This window comes from Sapajus apella, unplaced genomic scaffold (genome assembly GCF_009761245.1).
Source record: "Sapajus apella isolate SASKATOON/1434 unplaced genomic scaffold, GSC_monkey_1.0 scaffold37, whole genome shotgun sequence".
Lineage (NCBI taxonomy): Eukaryota > Metazoa > Chordata > Mammalia > Primates > Cebidae > Sapajus > Sapajus apella.
This window is the reverse complement of record NW_022436977.1, coordinates 14,766,406-14,788,075: the sequence shown is the minus strand read 5'-3', so window position 1 is coordinate 14,788,075 and position 21,670 is coordinate 14,766,406. Positions and strand designations below refer to the sequence as shown.

The 21,670-nt window shown below is 35.7% G+C and overlaps 1 protein-coding gene across 4 annotated transcripts in view; it reads right to left on the bottom strand.

The window, feature by feature from the left end:
• The window catches only part of TRPM7 (transient receptor potential cation channel subfamily M member 7), a 124,183-nt gene that overhangs the window by 43,613 nt on the left and 58,900 nt on the right, over positions 1 to 21,670 (bottom strand). For all 4 annotated transcript variants that reach the window (XM_032297481.1, XM_032297482.1, XM_032297483.1 and 1 more), the window contains exons 11-20: positions 19,485 to 19,585; positions 15,562 to 15,696; positions 13,235 to 13,288; positions 7,931 to 8,071; positions 7,515 to 7,649; positions 6,668 to 6,948; positions 4,928 to 5,156; positions 3,692 to 3,847; positions 3,470 to 3,613; positions 1,093 to 1,221 (exon numbers count right to left, since the gene is read on the bottom strand). In XM_032297481.1, coding sequence (XP_032153372.1) covers positions 1,093 to 1,221; positions 3,470 to 3,613; positions 3,692 to 3,847; positions 4,928 to 5,156; positions 6,668 to 6,948; positions 7,515 to 7,649; positions 7,931 to 8,071; positions 13,235 to 13,288; positions 15,562 to 15,696; positions 19,485 to 19,585 — 1,505 coding nt within the window. The remainder of the gene's footprint in view (positions 1 to 1,092; positions 1,222 to 3,469; positions 3,614 to 3,691; positions 3,848 to 4,927; positions 5,157 to 6,667; positions 6,949 to 7,514; positions 7,650 to 7,930; positions 8,072 to 13,234; positions 13,289 to 15,561; positions 15,697 to 19,484; positions 19,586 to 21,670) is intronic.

The window sequence follows — 21,670 nt, the reverse complement described above, 5'->3', positions numbered from 1 at the left end:
TTTAAAATGCAAAATAAGCTATTTAATAAGAAATTCCTTCTGGTTTGAGTTGGTGTTTGGAAAACAAAAAAAAGAAATTCCTAAGATATCTAAGTGACAGACAAGTATAATGCCTTCTAATTATTTTTGCAATTTCTTGCATTCTCTAAATGTAAGGCAGAGGCATGAAATAAATCAGAGGTACTTATGCAAATATGCTATAAAACAATATTCATGTACCTACTACTTCAAAAACAAAGTATAAATATTTAAGAAAAAAATTTTCTTCAAAATCAGGATATTACAAACTTTACAATTTAAACTGAAAATGGAAAGACACAGGGATATACATCTAAATGATCATTCTGTGTCAATATAGTACATTTTAGTAGGCAGTACAATATAAAAGCAAAATAAAGACCTATTTATTTTATTTTATTTGAGATAGTCTCGCTCCTTCACTCAGGCTGGAGTGCAGTGGCATAATCTCGGTTCACTGCAACCTCCACCTCCGGGATGCAAACTATTCTCCTGCCTCAGTCTCCTGAGTAGCTGGGATTACAGGCACCTGCTACCATGCCCAGCTAATTTTTGTATTTTTAGTAGAGATGGGGTTTCACCCTGTTGGCCAGACTGGTCTTGAATTCCTGACCAAGAGTGATCTGACTGCCTCAGCCTCCCAAACCACTGGGATTACAGGTGTGACCCACTGAGCCTGACCTAAGACTTATTTATAATTTACCTACCTGATTGGCTAAATTAGGTAGGTAAATTAAAAATTATTTAATCAAATATACTTAATACTTATGAAGAGTGATAGAGAACAAAAATGTGAATGTTCAGGAAATAAAATAAAAATATAAGCTACATTTTTATAGGCTACATTTCTGACACAAATCATTTTATTTATAATGGCAACAAAGTATATAGCATACACACATCTCTATTCTTCATCATTATTTTGGGAACAGCAAAATTACACAGGTTTTACACTTCTACAATATTATCACACACACACGTACCCACATATACACCCAAAACAAACAAATGAATAAAACCAGAAAATCCTCCATGTATACAGTAAATTATTGGTAGAAAAAATTAAAGACATACCTCACGGACTTTCTCAATGGCATAAGTAAAAATATAAGCAATAACAATCCATTCTTGAACTGAAGGTAATTGTTCCATTTGTACAAGAACCACAAAGGTATAAAGCATCAGAAATCCTAAATATGCCAACTAATAAAAAAGTAAAGGTTATATAAACATTGGTTACAAAATAAATATTTTAATTATGAACATTTTCAAGCACACATAAAAACAAACATTAAATGAATCTTCATGAATTATCCCCTAGTTTCCCTTACTTTAAAACAGTTTTAGAGATACCTCTCTTCTTCAGCAGAGACATTGCATTTACTGGACTATAAATGGTCTCCAGCGTATAAACCTGTTGTTCTACAACTCTGTCAACCTTTAGTGTCCCACAGAAGGGATTTTATAATCAGATTTATGTTCTCAGAATAGGCCACACAATTCTATTTAACTCATACCTAGAGTATCATAATATATTAAAATTACTGCAGAATTTCACCACCACAATCATTAAGGAACACATACTTCCTGCCTCCTTCCTCTCCCAAACAAACAGTATTACTAAGAAAGACAACTGGGGCAGGGCACAGTGGCTCATGCCTGTAATTCCAGGACTTTCGGAGGCCAAGGCAGGCGGATCACCTGAGTTCAGGGGTTCGAGATCAACCTAGACAACAGGGCAAAACCCTGTCTCTACTGACAAAAAACAAAAAAGCAAAAATTAGCCAGGCGTGGTGGTGCACGCCTGTAATCCCAGCTACTTGGGAGGCTGAGGCATGAGAATTGTTTGAACCTGAGAGGTGGAGGTTGCAGTGAGCTGAGATCATGCTACTGCACTCTAGCTTGGGTAACAGAGCAAGATTGTGTCTCAAAAAAAGGTCAGGGGAGAGGAGTGGGGAAGGACAGGAGGGGAAGGGTGAGAGGAAGGGAGAGGACAGAGCAGAGCAGGGCAGGGCAGGGCAGGGCAAGGGGGAGCAAAAGACAACTGGTATTTTCTTAGCTCCAAGTCAGTAAAGTTGAAACCCAAAAAGTGGAAAAGATGTGAAGAAGCTTTCCCCAGGTAAGGGAAGAGCCCACCTTTAATACTCTTTACAAAACAAGTTATAGAGAGGTGATAAAGCTTATGTATAGAAATATATTTATTTCATTTCAGAGGAAAATCCACACTTATTGACCCTTAAAAAATCATGGCTAAGAATCTTCTCTCTCTCTTGTCTCTAGCAGTCCTAGAGTAAGTCACATCCTTGATTTGATTATCTATGGCAGGCTAGGGAACTAAACTGCAATAAAGAAAGAAGAGAGAAATTCCTGTAGTCACCCACATTGGCTATTTTAATGTAGCCATTCCCATGAATGCAAATGTAAGAAAACTACCCTAGTTTCATTAGTGGGGACAGAATTTGGAGATTAGATCAGATAATTGATATCTGCAATTTCAGCCTCTGAATAGGAAGGAATAAGAAGAACATTTCCATATAGAGAAGTAAGGAAATGTTAGTCTCAGGTTAATGGTCATGTGTTTGGGCAAAAAAGCAACTGCCAAAGAAACAAATTCTTATTCATGAAAATGAAAAAAACTCCACAACAACAACAAAGTTAAAAACATCTTAATTAAGGGTGTTCCTAAGAAAAGGAGTTAAGAACTCATTTACCCTGGTTAAAAGTAGTGGCTAATCTTATTTACTGCATCACCTGTTCCTTCAGGTTGGTCCATGTAGGGAGAGTGGCACCAGCAAGATAGCCAACTATCTTTCCTAGTGCTCACTGCCCACCACACAAAACAACAAAAACAACATATAAACACCTACATTTCAACTAAAATAATAGGTGAGGCCATCGTTCTATGGACATAGGCTCTTTAATATTCTAGTAAAATCAATTTTTCCATAAAGCAATTATATGGCAGGTAATCAAGCATACACTTTAATATAATTAAAGAAATAAGCCACAGATAAAACCATACAAATGATCTGGATTACTTTTTAGCATCATCAATTAACACTGCAAACAGGTTTATTTCTAGACTTTTATGTATTACCTGCAAAATCTTAAAGCACAAAAAATTATAAGTGTGTATCAGAATCTCTTTTGGTCCATCTTTTACCATTATTTTTAGTAGGTGATTAGTATTTGCTACCAACTTACAAAGGCCAATGGTTATCATCTATTTGTTAAGCACGTTTTTAGTTCCAATTAGAACTAAAATTTGTCAGTGTTTATCACTCTAGATGTTGACAATGTAAATTAAACTAAAGCAAACATATCACTCTTTTAAATGTGAAATGTCTTTTCAGTGATCTAAGTTATATCAAGATTAGTATGGATTCTGAACCAAAGGTCCCTCAAAGTCTATCTCTTAAAAACATTATGCTTCTGTAATTTAAAAACATACCGTGTTAAACCAGAATTTTACAATTGGTGCATGATAAAAGGCATAAAACTTTCGTGTGATTGGAAGCTTTTTTGATTTTATTTGTATCTCCATTTCATTCTTTCCTTCATTACTATCCAAAATCCTTACTTCTTTAAATACTTCCTAAAATTAAAAAAAAAAAATTATTGTACAATTATTCAGAACAAACTTATACTTACTTTAAAATGTTTTCCTGCTTACCATGGGGATCTCTTCTGTTATGTTCTTAAAGTTGTTTTCGCTGTCATCCATTGTCATCTGATGAGCATCTTGAGATTGTGGAATATGGGACATTTCAGCCTTAGTTTTATATTCTAGCAGTAATATGGCAGGTGGAACTAAAATGCTTAGTATGACCTAAAATTTTTAGAAACATAATTTTGCATTTCAAAATTAATGGCCTTCAAGAATAAAAACAAAGATATTAAATATATTATTAGCCGTTTTGCCCCTAGTAGTGGAGAGAAAAAAACAGAAAGTTCATGTCCAAGTTGAACTGTTAACAAAACATTTGATTATTATGATAATAAGGGTATAGGATAGATTAAATAACTATTATAGACTTGTACTTCACGTAAAATCAGATTACAATTTGTTCAGAAAACACATTTTGTTTAAACAGAATTCAAGCCTTATAAAGGTGCTATGTGCTTAACTTTATCCTTAATCTCTTTTCAAGTGTTCCATGTCATAACATGATTACTCAGCTCATACCTCTACAAACAAAATGGTTTATTTCTAAAATTTTACTTATTACTTGCAAAATCCCAAAGCATGAAGAAATTATAATTGTGTAACAGAGATTCTGTTGGTTATTCAATAGCCTATGGTTAAACTATTTGCCTGATTTCTGCCTGCTACATTTCTGCACTTTAATTTAAAAGATAGAAGAGAACAAAAAGCAAGACCCAAAGCAGTATCTATCGCCATAATAAAACTAAAAGCACATGCCATTTTACTCAAGTTCTTAATCATAAAAACTGGACACATGGATATGCTTATCTATAAGTATAAACTGAGTATATGAATATACTCATTCAATATACTTTAAGCAACTTAAAAGTAACAGACTACTAAGTTATTAGATAAGTCTGGAATTTCAGAATTTGGGAATAATCCTTTCATAAAGCAGTAACTTTTTTTCATGGCTGCTCAGGGTTATAATCTCCAATATTTCCCAATTGTTGCCCTTCTAGCTCAAAGAGAGGCCATAATCATTATACACACCTGAAAAGGATTGAAGAGTAAAGAAGAGGAGGAAGAAAGAAGCCCATTATGCTACTTGGGATGAAATGCCAATCACCCTTCTCCCCCTCACTGCCCATACTCCCCACCATTACCACCACACATCAAGACATTTTACTATATATTTAGACTAATTCCTCTGTTCTTTTTATCTAATCACACGCTTTACATCAAATTATTTCTAAAGTATACCTTGTACCAGGAATTTTTCCTCATATTCAGCCTTCCCATCCACATATCAGATAACAACATTTGTGTACAGGTGTGGGCTACAAAAGGTCTAAGTCTTGAAGAAACTGCTAACTTAAGGCAGGTTGAATTACTCCAGTTCTTGAGTTCATAAGTGAGCAATTTCATAGCCATCGTTTCATCTTGTCTGAAGGACTGTTCTAATAATTCAACAGCCAACTGACCAAAATCACTATAAAAAGATAAAAGCCAAAATATATTCAGATTAACAAGCTACAATTTTAAACCACTATTCTTACATACATTAATAATACTCTCTACTTTTTAATAGTCTTATGCACACTTACAGAATTACGAGGCATTAAAACCATTACTTTATGTTTTCAGACATCTACATATATGTAGAAATCACAAAATATTAAAATATGTCACATTATGTACAAGACCGAAAACGTGAATCCAGAGCACTTTCTCCCAGTCCTAGAAATCAAACTATAATCTCAAAGGGAATCAAAACTCACAATGCTACAATGTGCTGTTCAAAAAAGTTTATGCAGTATTTCAAACACAGAAAATAGTTGGTACCTGGTAGAGAGAAAGAACAATGTGACTAGGGACTAACTTAATTATGAGAAACATCCCAGTTTTGAAGTCCAACTAAGTAACCATAGGATCCCTGCTAGAGTTATTTTCAGTAACAATTGTCACTGTCCTCTAAAGACACCACTTGGGCAGATGGAGGTGTTAGTATCTATTAGAAAACTTCTACAAACTACTTTTCCAGTTTATATTCCAATACTGCCCCCCCAAGTAAACTGTAAATTTTTATGAACTATGTTACTATTCTATGTATGTAGTTCTAGCTTCTCAAGTGCCCTCCCAGTTGAATTCAGTCTATTTTCTTAAAACATAGCTCCAACCTGACTTCTGCCCTTTCTTTACCAATTCAAATGGAACTTTTCCCAATATAAATTGCTACTATTTGCAAAAATTAAAATGACTTCTGGCATTTCTTCTTTCTTTGAGACTGGGTCTCGCTCTGTCACCCAGGCTGGAGTGCAGTGGCATGATCATAGCTCACTGCAGCCTCAACCTCCTGAGCAGCTGGGACCACGGGCAAGTGCCACCACACCCAGCTAATTTTTAAATTTCATGTAGAGACAGGGTCTCTCTATGTTGCCCAGGCTGCACTTCGTCTTTCTTGCTGAAATGTTTAACTCTGGAGTTGCAAACAATATAATAGCCTCTTTTTCATATACAGAGGCAGAAAGTTTATTTCTCAATTAAACAAATAATATGCTTAAAAAATAATTTTCCAGTCAGGCACAGTGGCTCATGCCTGTAATCCCAGCACTTTGGGAAGCCGAGGCGAATGAATCATGAGGTTAGGAGTTCAAGACCAGCCTAACCAACAGGGTGAAATCCCATCTCTACTAATAATACAAAAATTAGCTGGGTGTGGTGGCATGTGCCTGTAATCCCAGCTACTCAGGAGACTGAGGCAGGAGAATCACTTGAACCTGGGAGGTAGAAGTTGCAGTGAGCCGAGATCACGCCACTGAACTCTAGTCTGGGTGACAGAGTGAGACTCAGTAACAAAAGAAAAAAAAATTTTCTGTCAATTGTACCAATAAGATTATACATATAAATACATCACCGTTAAGTATGTGGCACTGTAACAGCCACTCAAACAAGATCTACTTTGAATTTTTAAAGTGTTTTAAATTATAAAATATCGCTTACTTGGAATACTGTTTCAGTTCTTCTGAAGTATCATCTACCAGGTCACTCTGCTTTGCTTCATATGCCATTGAACGATAGATCTTACAGGCAACTAGCGCTTTAGCCATTGATTCTTCACCATGTTGCCATAAAAAACGGGCCATGACCTGCCTCTTCATAAGGCATGCCCAAATTAAAAGTTCATTAAGTGGATAAGGAAAACGCTTAGTTTCAGGATCATCAATGTCTACAATTTCATCTTTGGTTCTTTTCTTCTTTCCTTCTTCCATAACTGTATCAATCTTGTAGGGAAAATAAAGTTATGAAGCTCATTATATAATAAAGCCATATAAAATTATGTCAGTGAAAATTTTAATAAAATATCCTTTACCTTATTCAGATCCATAAAACTGCACATAATAGCATAAATTTTATAAACTTGATTTTTATTATAGCTCATAATTCATTTTATAAAAATCTATTTCAACAAAAATGTCTTTGCAATGAACATTTTCCAAAATTTAAGCACCTAAACATTTCAACTAATATTCTAACAGAACATAAGTTTAATAAAAGGTTAAATAACATTTTTGTCGTGCATGTTCTTATTCAAGAACTGGAATGAGGGGGTCAGGTAAACCTTTATTAAAACATTTTAATTTGGTTATATCATAGCTAAATATGAAAATGTAACTGAATCATTAACTTATAATGAATATCTCTGTATATGAGAAAATGACAATTCCAAGACATATCCAAAAACGAAAGACAATTTTTACTAAATCAATTAGGTTTTTTTGTTTAATACTAAGTAATTTAGAAAGAAGAAAGTAAAAATCCAGAAAGAACAATATTTAAATAAATTTACCTTTGGTCGGTAGGGCTGTGCTGTCTTAATGAAATGATTATGCCTCATCTTTTCCTTTTTATCTGCCCTATTGCCATAAGATTCATGATTCTTTCGCAACTGAGGAGTGCTGCTGGAGGTATTTCGGCCAGACCTCTGGAAAATGAGATCTTATTAGCTTTTATAGATTTTAACATGCTGACATGTTATAAAAATTCAAGAATCAATTTATATATGCGTGGAAATGTGTTTGAGTATGCACACAAAATATGACTGGTTTAGGATTTTGATGACAAAATATTTCTAATTACTCTAAGTTGAATATCTTCAATTTTATGACAATGTTACTTTCCCCATTCTAATGTTAATTCTTAACATTTAAAGTGCATGCATTAATGTTAAAGCACATATATAGATTCCCCCCAAATTTTACATACCCGATTATTTCCACCAAGACTATTATATATTAATCGAAAACGTTTTTTAGTGTAGGTGCATCTGTAGGTTCCTCCCATGAGATATTCAATAACAAGTCCTATATCAATTAGAGTGATCTTATATCCTGGAGGAAGATTTCCCTAGAAATAAAACATTTGTTTTAAATAGATCAGATAGTATTTCTCAATACTGCCAAGGTCTGCCTAGCAATAGGCCTACTTTTCAAAATGACAAATGTTTACTTCTTAAAAGCAGCAAGGGTCGGATGCAGTGACTCACGCCTGTAATCCCAGCACTTTGGGAGGCCAAGGTGAGTGGATCACCTGAGGTCAGGAGTTTGAAAAAATCAGTCTGACCAACATGGTGAAACCCGTCTCAATTAAAAATACAAAAAATTTAGCTAGGCGTGGTGGTACGTGCCTGTAGTCCCAGCTACTCCAGAGGCTGAGGCGTAAACTCAGGAGATGGAAGTTGCAGTGAGCCGAGATCTGACACTGCACTCCAGCCTGGAAGACAGAGTGAGACTTGGTCTCAAAAAAACAAAAACAAAAACAAAAAACAAAAAAAAGAAAGAAGTGAGGGTTGCTAGCAGCTATCTTTACAGGAGAAATAAATTCTTGTTTCTCTATTTCCTCTGTGAAATTATGGGATTCTGAAGTTCTCAGGTCTTAAAGGTGTGCCTTGAGACAGGAGCATGACCTAAAGCAGGAAGATAACAATTTCATCTCTCCATTGTCCCAATACTTCACACGTAAGAGACAATGGAATTGCTAATCAGCCAACTATTCCATTTTCACTGTGATATATATAAAAATAGCATTTTCCTACAAAAATAATGCTGTGTTTTGTTTCCAAACTGGCCCACAAATACAAGTTTTTTGGCTTTTTTTTGAGGCGGAGTCTTGCTCTGTCAGCAGGCTGGAGTGCAGTGGCACGATCTCAGCTTACTGCGATGTCCGCCTCCCAGGTCAAGCAATTCCCCTGCCTCATCCTCCTGAGTAGCTGGGACTACAGGCGTGCACCACCACAACTGGCTAATTTTTTGTATTTCAGTAGAGACGTTGGCCAGGATGGTCTCAATCTCCTTACCTCATGATCCGCCCACCTCGGCTTTCCAAAGTGCTGGGATTACGGGTGTGAGCTGCGCTTGGCCTAATGTAAGCATTTTTTTTTTAACCAAAATTATACTGGTGATATTACAGGTTTTTAGAGTGTTGTCAAGGAATTAAATACCACTTGAAATGTTTAAAGCTAAGACTTCATTTTCCCCATGGCAATTTACAAATGCACTTTTGGAACATACACCGTTAGTGAGTTTGGAAAGACTGCCTGTTTCAAAATTTAAAAACTGGTTAATTTTATTAAATAATCTTAAAGGGATTTAATCATCAGATAATTTGTATTTATTAACTAATTCTGCCCTCTTACCATCACTATTTTTTTATTTTCCTGATTATAATGTCATGATCTTGGTATTTTTTTTTTAATGTCTGTATTTTTAATAAGTTGGTTTCGCCAGGTGCAATGCCTATGCCCGTAATCCTAACACTTTGGGAGGCTGAGTTGGGTGGATCACCTGATGTCAGAAGTTCAAGACCAGCCTGGCCAACATGGTGAAACCCCGTCTCTACTAAAAATACAAAAATTAACTGGGCGTGGTGGTGGGTGCCTGTAATCCCAGCTACTCAGGAGACTGAGGCAGAAGAATGGCTTGAATCCAGGAGGTGGAGGTTGCAGTGAGCCAAGATTGCATCACTGCACTCTAGCATGGGCAACAAGAGTGAAAAAAAAAATCTTGGTTTTATCTGTGAAATTTCTAATTTCTAGATAGCTACATCCTTTGAATCTCTAATTTGAAAATAAATCAAAATACATCATTTCCATCTTGAATACAAGATTTTTGGTTTTAACTCAAGCAACCTCAAAATATGCTGTATGATTGAGAATGTCACCTATGATATTCTTCATTATTTATTAAAAATAACAAATGCCATTATGGTATGAACCCATTTGAATAAGAAATAAGTAAAATAATGTGAATAACCTAACAAATGTCATGATGATCAAGTTTTCAAACTACACTGGTAAGTCATAAAACAAGTTATCAATTTGAATCGAAATATTCAATTGCTGCCTTTATTTTAGGATTTATCACTTATAGAAATTAAAAAATAGGGCCTATTATAGCCACCAGTGTAACAACAAAGTATGCAAACTCTCATATTTGTTTTCAAAATTTTAACTACCATAATTCCTTCTGAGGCACTTAAGTAAACCATGGTTTAGAAACATGGTCTTAAGGTCTCCCCATTATTTAAGATTTCTAGGGGAAAGAGGGGGAACTTTGATTATTTTAAAAGACCAAATCAAATTGATACGAAATGCCCAAACGGGCAAATCACTAGATTAATAGCTGTCTACGGTGGAGGACAGAAGTGCAGAGTAGAGAAGGAGAACGAAGGAGGAGTGACTGCTAAAGGGTACAGGGTAACTTTTCGAAGTATTATAAATGCTCTAAGGTTAGACTGTGGCAACAGTTGAACAACTCTGTGAATACAGTAAAGTAAAAAAATGTATGTTTTTGTTTTCTTTTCTTTTTTTTTGGAGACGGGGTCTTGCTCTGTTGCACAGGCTGGAGTGCAGTGATGCAATCTCAGCTCGCTGCAATCTCTGCTTCCCAGGTTCAAGCAATTCTTCGGCCTCAGCCTCCTGAGAGTAGCTGGAACCACAAGCACGCGTCACCACACCTGGCTAAATTTTGTATTTTTAGTAGAAATGTGGTTTCATCATGTTGGCCAGGCTGGTCTCAAACTCCTGAACTCAAGCCACAGCATCCAGACAATATACACTTTAAATGAATGAATTTTGTAACTTGTGAAATATATTTCAATAAAGCTATAAAGAAAAGCACATGCAGGCCAGGGATGATGGCTCACGCCTGTAATCCTAATACTTTGGGAAGCCAAGGCGGGTGGATCACCTGAGATCAGGGGGTCTAGACCAGACTGGCCAACATGGTGAAACCCCATCTCTACCCAAAAAAAAAAGCTTAGCCAGGTGTAGTGGCATGTGCCTATAGTCCCAGCTCCTTGGGAGGCTGAGACAGGAAAATTGCTTGAACCTGAGAGGTGGTGGTTGCAGTGAGCCCAGATCACGCCATTGCATTCCAGCCTGAGCAGCAGGGCAAGATTTGTCCTCCAACCCCCACAAAAAAAAAAAAAAACCCAGCCAGGCATGGTGGCAGGCACTTGCAATCCCAGCTACTTGGGAGGCTGAGGCAGCAGAATCGCTTGAACCCGGGAGGTAGAGGTTGCAGTGAGCCGAGATCACACCACTGTATTCCAGCCTGGGCAAGAAAGAGTGAAACTCCGTTTAAAAAAATTTCTTTTAAGTATAAAATGTCTCAGTTCTTCCTGTGGGATACTAGTTTAGCATTAAATCAGTTACAAAACAAAGAAAATGACATTTTTAAAAAACATCCTCAAGGCTGTTAAAAATGACATTTCTAATGTCATTCTTTTTTCTTAAGACAGGGTCTTGATGGGTAACCAGAATGGAGTACAGTGGCTCAATAGCGGCTCACTGCAGCTTCAACATATGGGCTCAAGTGGTCTTCCCTCAGTGCTCCCCCTCACACCCCCACCAACCATTTGGGACTACAGGCACGTGACAACATGCTAGGCTAATTTTTAAATTTTTTGTAGAGACAAGGTCTCACTTTGTTCCCTAGGCGGGTCTCAAACTTCTTCCCTTGGGCCATCCTCCCACCTCAGCCAATCAAAGTGCTGGTATTACAGGGATAAGCCACCAGGCCTGGCCTTCTATGTTTTTAATAGTGCACTCATATTTAGTAGCAAGTAAAAGCTGAAATAAAGAATTCTAAACAAAATTTAAGTTTAGAAACTAAGAAGATATTTTAACCAAATAAATAAAAATACTATTTATCAAGGAAAACAAAACTGTATCCAATATCAGTAATATAAATGGCTATAAAAGTAGTGATAAATATGTAAAACTTTCAGTTCACAAACAATCCTGATAGGAGAGAAGTGGAATAAGAGTAAATCAGTCTAGTAGCCACAGAATAGCTTGAGATCATGACAGTGTTATGCATTCATCACTAGCAACACTAGAATTTTTTTTACTTTTAAAAAATTTTTAAATAATTTATACATATTTAGGGGGTACGAGTATAGATTTCTTACATGCACATGTTATGTAGTGGTGAAAACTACGCTTTTAGTGTGACTATTACCTGAAGAGTGAATAGTGTATCCATAGGTAATTGTTCAACCCCCACCCCCCTACCCACCCTCCCACCTTTTGTACTCTCCAACGTCCATCATTCCACTCTGTGTCCACAGGTACCCATTGTTTAGCTCCCACTTATAAGTGAACACATGCTATTTCACTAAGTTGTTTCACTTAGGATAATGAACCTCCGGTTCCATTCACGTTGCCGCAAAGGACATGATTCCATTCTTTTGTATGGCTGGGTAGAAATACTAGATTTTTTTTTAAAGGGGGAGAGAACTTTACAGCATTTTTACTGGCAAAGTCTGCCATTAAGATCATGACCCAGTCCTCAAGTTCGTTATTCAACATCCTTTACATTAGGACAATTTTCTAAGGAACAAATTTCTGCTGAAGATAGAGGAAAAATGATACATTTATCAATGGTCTTTCTTTTGCGGACCAATGAACTTTATACATCACATTCTATCTATCCTTGATGACCAGGAGCTCAGAGGTTGTTTTTTTTTTTGACAGAGTCTCCCTCTGTCACCCAGACTGGAATGCAGTGGCATGATCATGGCTCGTGGCAGCCTCCACCTCCTGGCCTCAAGCAATCCCCCCACCTCAGCCTCCCAAGTAGCTGGTATTATAAGCATGTACCACCATGTCCAGCTAATTTTTTCACTTTTTGTAGAGATGAGATTTCACCATGCTGCCCAGGCTGGTCTCGAACTCCTGGACTCAAGCAATCCACCTGCCTCAACCTGCTGAGATGCTGGGATTACAGGTTTGACTCACTCATCCCTGGTCCTGGTCTTCATAAAATATCATAAACTCTCTTTTTTCTTATTTTCTGATACATTATGCTCTGTATTACTCTTCTCTTACCACAAATTTAGCTCACATTTAACTTGTTCTGCAAACTGTCATTTTATTGGTGTTTCTAAAATGGATTTAAATGTTATTTAAAAAAAAAAAAAAAGATGAAGTATAAATGATTTTTTAAAATAACATTCTAATTATTGTATTAAAAATAACATTTTTCAAAAACAAAAATGATTTCTTACCTGTTTGACGTCTCGAACAAGATGAAATAGCATTGGATTAGTTGGACCTTGTTTCTTTAGAGAGAAAAAAGTTACAGCAAACTATTATTTTTCTTCTAAAATAATTTAAACCTTACAGGATTTTTATGAACCTTCTTATATAAATTATACTGTTTTGGAGTTATTTTCTAAAGCAAAGAATTGTCACATTTACTGCCAAAAAACAAAGAATCTTAAGAGTATCACTAAAGTGATATATGAGTTTTTGTTTTTACAAAAGTCATGTCAACACTACAAGCTTTACAATTCTATCTTAAATTTAAATTTACATTTCTTTAATACTGGAGCTGTACAATATCTTTCTTCTTGTTAAAATGTCTGTTCCTCTGTTTCTGTCACAAATAAAGTTGTATCCAGACTTTAAATATTTCAGGTAACAAGGCTTTAACACAAACTTGTCCAACCTGCAGCCCATGGGTCACATGCAGCCCAAGATGGCTTTGAATGTGGCCCAACACAAATTTGTAAACTTTCTTAAAACACTGAGTTTTTTGCAATTTTTTTAAAGCTCATCAACTATTGTTAGTGTTAGCATATTTTATGTGTGGCCCAAGACAATTCTTCTTCTTCCAGTGTGGTCCAGGAAAGCAAAAGATTAGAAATCCCTGATTTAACATTTATATACGCCAAAATTTCGCCATTATCTTACTGCACTTCATGTATACTGTTAGAGTATATCTTAGAGTATCACTAAGACTAATCACACAGACTAATCGCAAGTTCTATCTTTCTAGTAATCTCTAGTAATTTTGAAAAAAGAGCCAAATATTATCTCCTCCACCAAGACGGAAGTAAATGTCCCAAAGACTTTAGGTGGTCCTTTGACCCATCTGAAATTTAATGCAATGAATTCCAGGTGACACAAATCAAGAGACTTCTTCTCAATACTTTTAATCCTATTTAAAAGAATTATCAAATGGAATTTAATGCCATCCTTGTATTAATTTTTTATATGAGACATTATTACAGTAATAAATTCAATCTACTTTTCTATTTTAATCACATTTATTTTGTAAAATGTTTTCAAATTAAACTGGGTACACCTACTACTATTTCTTTGGAGAAGAAGTTATTTTCTTTTACATTCTTGGCTTTCAAATTCTATATAAGATCTAAGATGACTATAATTGATATTGCATACAAATTATATTTTAATTTACTTTGTTCTGTCTTTTTATGATATTTAGTCTATCCACTCAGGGGCTAAGTTCTCTCTGCCAATTCTTTCCCACAGGTTAACTTTTTAAAATAAATGTTTCTTCTAAGTTAATAAGAAGTATCTCATATTTTAGGGGTATTGAGAAATTTCATTGTATTTTTCTCTAACGGTACATAATCACATGGAAATGCACTTAGAATTTTTAAAATTCTATTTTATCTTACTCTATTAAATATTTATCCATTAAAAATAAAATGTTAGTAAATAATAAATGTACTTTAACACAGCAATTCTCAAAGTGTGACTTGGGGACATCTGAGGTCCCCATGATCCCTTCAGGAGTTCCATGAGATCAAGAATTTCTTCCTAATCATATTAATGTATTTGTATTGACTCATTCTCTCAGTGTTTGGTGGAGTTTTGGGCTTTCTGATGTATGATATTGTGAGATTACATTCAGAAACAAATAAGAGAATTCAGCTGATAAGGCTGTTTCCTTTCCTCACCAATTTTTATTTTTTCTTTAAAAATAAAAGCATTATCAGCCAGAACAGTGGCTTATGCTTGTAATCCTAGCACTTTGGAAGGCCAAGGTGGGCAATCACCTGAGGTGAGGAGTTCGAGACCAGACTGACCAACATGGAGAAACCCCATCTCTACTAAAAATACAAAATTAACTGGGCATGGTGGTGCCTGCCTGTAATCCCAGCTACTCGGGAGACTGAGGCAGGAGAATCACTTGAACCTAGTAGGTGGAGGTTGTGGTGAGCTGAGATTTCGCCATTGCACTCCAGCCTGGGCAACAAGACTGAAACTCTGTCTCAAAAAACAAACAAAAATAAGAAGTTGATCCTATAGTTTTAAAAAGGGGTTAGGGGAGCAAAAGGGAAATAGGGCTATTAAGCCTACCTTTCCTTCCTATGTGGATATGGTGACAAGGAAGGCTTCTAAAAACAAGGAAAGGGTTTCAGATTGTAATACAACTAATCCACACTCAGACTGGCTATGTTTTTTTCATATAACCAAGGAAGACATTAAAGGTTTTATCAGTAGGAATGGCTATATTTAGGTAAAGTAACATTTCCTCAAAGAGATAATTAGTCAATAAAGAATTTTAATGTAGACTTACAGTGTTGTAAAGTTCTTCCAGTCTCGGGATGGTAAGGAATTTATGCATGCTTACTCCATTTTCGATAAGAAGTTTTACAAATGCAACTCTATCCATTACAAGAGCATCAAGCATAGCTTGTTCCAAGGATCCAACCTAGGAGTATCAAATTTAATAAATATATATTTCACACATTCTAATTATACAAACACTTCTAAATATTAAGTCCTTAGGATTTATACTTAATTTGTTCCCAACAGTTTTAGAACAAAATTAGGAAGATGAAATACAGTAAAAAGCTAATAAGACTTAAGGTATTTAGGGAATAAAAAGACCTCTCTACAACAACGTTTCTTAAAGAATATTCCACCAACACTATTTCTGTAGAAGAACAAGGGTTACATGAGGGGTAAAACAGAATCCATCATCAATTAAATCTCGGGAAAGAATACCTTAGAGCAATGGCTCTCAGTGTTCTAGGGAAGGTTTTGTGGGAAGGATCATTTCCATAACTGAGTGCTGTTACTAATATTTAATGGGTAGCGTCAAAGGACATCAGAAATCACGCAATATACTGAACAATTCTACTCAGAAAGAAACTATCCCACATCCCACACAACTTTTTATTATCCTGTTAGATGTTCATCAATGAAAAACCAGTAATTCTGCCTTACAAATGAATATAAAGTATTTCATCACAGTTTTTGTTCTACAATGAATTTTGCAAAAACACAACCACCAGAAAAGTCAGCAAGACTGTACTTAGTTTTCCTCAGAACATTAAAAGAAATTATTCATCATTAGATAAAAAAAATCATTTGACAGCAATACAACCTATGTTATTTGTGCTTAATATAACACATCTGTATCATTCAGCATTTGTAGCAGTCCTTTATATATTAAACCCTATTTTATGGGCTTCAACAGACTTCCAAATCAAATACTGGTAAATTAGTAGAGACATGAAATGTAGGTATTTCACTGAGTATTATTAATAAAGGCTGTTTTAATATAGTCTGTATATTTTTAATATTTTGTGGCAAAATCAATACAAAATCACTGGTTTTTTACCCATTATTTTTCAATTTTATTCTGATTCTATCTTTAGAGGTTTAACACACAACTACACAACTTCTCTAGAGCAACTTGTATTACCATTTATTTTTCCAAACTATCTTCAACTTCCATTACCTAGCAAGGATACAGTCTTCATGATATTTTAAGTATATACTTTTGTTTTTTGAGATGGGGTCTCATTCTGTCACCCACTGGCATGATCATAGCTCACTGCAGCCTCAAACTCAGGGGTTAAAGGGATCTTCCCACCTCAGCCTCCCATGTAGCTAGAACTGCAGGTGTCCACTCCTGTATCTGCCTTTTTTTAAAAAAAAAAAAAAAAAAAAATAGAGACAGGTCTCAAACTCCTGGCCTCAAGTGATCCTAATACTTCAGCCTCCCCAGTACTGGGATTAGAGGTGTGAGCCACCACACCCAGGTCTTTTTAAAGTATATACTGACAAAATGTATGCCTTTTACATGACAGAATTTAAAGATGGAAAGTATGTTTTCATTTTTCACTGCTCAGTTCTGTCACAAGGAAAATATTTTCACATGCTTAAAAATAAGGCCTGATTTCCGAGAAAACAATACTTCTTAGTTTTCTCTACATTAACAGACTGTAGTTTATCATGGCATGTTACTATTATTTTACTTAAGGTTAGTTCCCTCTTTCGCTTATCACATACAAATAATCCTGATGTTATTACTTATTCTAACATTAATATTCTAACATTATTCCAGTGCCCACTTGGTCTTCTCTCTGTTCTTTCTTTGTCCTACACTCATAAAGGGTGGATATCTGTTCCCCAGGATATTTACCAACAAGCTACTTGTATTAGTATGCATAACGACAGCATTTACACTGATTCTTGTTATAACTGCAGGCATCTGACTTACCATGTGTTTTATACTGCCACTCTTGAACATTTATATACTATTTTTTATTATAAATCATTTTTTCTGTCTTATTACAGTTAGGGCTTTATACATATATTCTTAATTTATTACTTATGAAATTTCACTTTAGTAGACTAAAAGGGGATATAACAAAATTAATGTTTTTAAAACAAGAACATTCTGTGTTTATAACTACTGCCCTAGAACAAAAACTAAATTTTCATATCAGAGGGGAAAAAGAGGCCATTTAAAAAAATGTGTCTTACAAAAAGCAGCATTTTCTCAATGCATACTGAACTCCTGGCAAGCAAGAAGAAAAGAAAACAACTGTCCTCCAAATTCTAAGTTTAGCAAGAAACACAAAATCAAATAGGTAACATTATGCAGAAGAAATCCATCAGACAAACCACATATAAACAGAAAATAAATGCTTCATCCAAGCCTTTACATCTGAGGAGAACAAAATCCAGTTAAATTATTCAAGGGAAAAATAAGGTTGGTTATAGTCATCACCACAGATGATTAAGATTTATTTTTTTTCCTCTGTAGTCCTGCAAGAGGAGAAGTGACTAAATAAACTGTTTTTTTTTTATTATTATACAGAAAATACATTCTCATGGTTAAAAAAAAAAAATCAAACACTACAAAATGGTATAAAATAAACCTTTCTCTCCTTCAGCTCCCATCTCTCCAAGATGAATCCCATGTTAACAGTTTTAGAAAGGTACTATGACTACACAGTACATGTAGATATGCATTAATGTTTGTAACATTTATAAGGATAATCTGCCACAAATAAGATCATACTGTGCATACTTTTTTGCAATTTGCCGTTTATATTTACTATGTGGACAAAAAAGATCTAGTTCATCCTCCATAAAGGCTGATAATACTTCAAGGTACAGATGAACATTTAATCTGCCCAGCCTCCTAATGATTCAGACATGTAACAAAACTTTAAGTGATCTACTACACACCAAGCTGTTAATATAGCAGTAAACAAAACTGAAAAATATTCTTGCCCTCATAAAGTTTACTTTCTTGGAGAAAGACAAACAATAAACAATAGCTACATTATATGGTTTGTCAGATGGTGACAAAAGCTAGAGAGAAAAAAATAGCAAGGAAGAATGCTGGTATGGGGGAAGCTATTAAAATAGGACGGACAGAGAAAGTCCAAAGAGGAGGCATTTGGTTAGAGGCCAGAAAGACATGAGGAATTAAGCCCAAGTGGATATCTAGGGAAGAATGTTACAGATAGAGAGACCAGCAAGTACAATGCCTAGAGATAGGAGCATGCTTGATATGTTCAAAGAACAGCAAGAACACCAACAAGGTTAGATAAAAAGGAGCAAACGGGATAGTGGTAGCATGTAAGTCTCTGGATTATGCTCTCAGTAAATGAAATGTGATTCATCTCCTGTCTGTAAAAGGAGAGCAAGTATGAGAGTAGTGAAACCAAAAAGGATGCTACTATTTCAGTAAAAGAAAAAACACAAAAGAATGATGATAGAACTAGACCAGGATGATAAAATTAGGTACTTTGAAAGTAGATCTGACAAGATTTACAGAAGGAATTGAATTGGAATACATGAGAAAGAGAAAAGTAAAGGATAACACTAAAGTCTCTCATCTTAGAAGCTGGGAAGAAGTTGCTCCCATTTAGTAGGATGAAGAAGGCTACAAAAGGAATAGGTCTAAACATCAGGGGGAATGCTAAAATGGATTCTCTTGTACACAGAGCATGAGTTCTAAAGCTTCTTTCAGTTCTAAGATTCTTAGAGATCTATATACTTTATTAAAAAATGAGGTTTTCTCTAGAAGTATATGTTAAATCCTAAACTGGATCAGAATAGTGTAGAAATACTTAGCTAAACTGTTTTTGAACTGTTGGCAGAAAGGTAAAATGTCATCTCAGGTCACAGTTCCCGCAAATACTTTTTTATTACTTAATTTAATTGTATTGTGTATGTAGATTATTTACATACCAGCCACTGCTGTCCATAAACAAATACATGATTTTTGGCAATGTCAACTCTATCCCATGCCAATGTAAGGATAAGCTGGTCAAATGCAGATGCATTAGTACCTAATCGAATAAAGAAAATAGTTGATAGGTTCATTAATTTATCTCCATTAAAAGGTGAACACTTTTTTTAAAAAAAAGAGATGGGGTCTTGGTCTGTTGCTCAGGCTGAAGTGCAAAGGTGATCGTGGCACACTGCAGCCTTGAATTCCTGGGTTCAAGCATACCTCCCGCCTTAGCCTCCGAGCAGCTGAGACTACAGATGAGCACCACCACACCCGGCTAATTTTTTAACTTTTTGTAGAGACAGACTCTCACTCTGTGGACCAGGCTGGTCTCAAACTCCCGGCCTCAAGTGATCCTTCCACTTTGGCCTCCCAATGTGCTGGGATTACAAGTGTGAGCCATAGTGCCCAGCCCAAACACTTCCAACATCTCCCCACCATTCTTTAATTAACTTACGCAGCTGGTTTCAGCCACCATTCAGAAGTAGCCTGCCTCAGAGAGTTAAGATTAGCCCCACAGTTAAGAACTTTACCTTTCCAACTATAAACAACATATTCCCATTCGTTGCAAACATTTAGAAATGCAGAAAAAATGAGAAGAAAACAAAGATGAACTGTTTCTATCACAGAGATAGTGCTACTAGGATTCTGAAAATAGCCTGTCAGGTGCTTTTCTGTGCATATACAAACTCATACATATACTTTCCGTTGTTTATTCAAAAATGGGTCCACACTACAAGTGTTCAGTAGCTTGCTTTATTTTCCTTGTTATCATACCTTGATCCTTCTTAAAATTATATATAAATCCACCTTATATATACTAATAGATGAGCCAAATTTATTTAACAAATATTTCAAATGGTAGATATTCAGGTTATTTTGAATTTTTTGCTGAGCATGTTTTTGTACACATGCTTGATTATTCAAATAGGATGATTTTCTAGAAGTCAAATTGCTGAGTACAAGGATGTATACTTTAAGGCTTTTGATATACTACAAAGTATTTCAGATCGCTTCTACCATCCACCAGGGGAGAGGTATAAGTATACCCATTTCTCCATGTGTCATGGAGAATGGAGTTTCTTTCTTTTTTTGAGACAGGGTTTCTCCCTGTTGTCCAGGCTGCAGTGCAGTGGCGTGATCTTGGTTCACTGCAACCTCTGCCTCCTGGGCTCAACTGATCCTCCCACCTCAGCATCTCAAGTAGCAGGGACCCAAGGTACATGGCACCACGCCAGGGTAATTTTTGTATTTTTTGGTAGAGACAGGGTTTTGCCATGTTGCCCAGGCTGATCTCAACCTCCTAGGCTCAAGTGATCTGCTTGCCTCAGCCTCCCAAAATTTATTACTGTAACACTGACCATCCTTCCATATTTTCTCCATGCATTTGGATTCCTCTACTAATTATCTATTACATAAGTTCTGACCCATTTTTCCACAAAGTAGTCATCTTTTTATTAATTTTTAACAGCTCTTTTTGATCCCTTCACTTTAACGTTTCTATTCCTTCATTTCCTCATCTATAAAATGAATAAAACCATAGGAAACATGACTTGTAGAAACAGAGATAAATAATGTAAACCACTTAAACACAGTGGTTAATACACAGAAAAGTACATGGCAAATAATTAATGGATTATGGTACTTTCTTTTTAACTTTTTTTTTTTTTGAGACAGTTTCACTCTGTCGCCCAGGCTGTAGTGCAGCGGTGTGATCTTAGATCACTGCAACCTCCACCTCCTACGTTCAAGTAATTCTTGTGCCTCAGCCTCCTGAGTAGCTGGGACTACAGGCGCCTGCCACTGACCCCTGCTAATTTTTGTATTATTAGTAGAGCCAAGTTTTCACCATGTTGGCCAGGCTGGTCTTCAACTCCTGACCTTAAGTGATCTGCCCGCCTCAGCCTCCCAAATTGCTGGGATTACAGGCGTAAGCCAGCACACTCAGCCTTTATTTTTATGCAATCCCATTTATAAATTTTATTTTTCCTTTTTGGTTTCTGGGTTTCCTATCACTTGTGATCTCGATCCCAGATGATATAAATACATTTTATCACAGTATTTTAAAAATGCTTAATGCATTGGCAATTTATTATGATCTAATACGCAAAAAATTCTTGTAAATAAAAACATGGTATCCTTT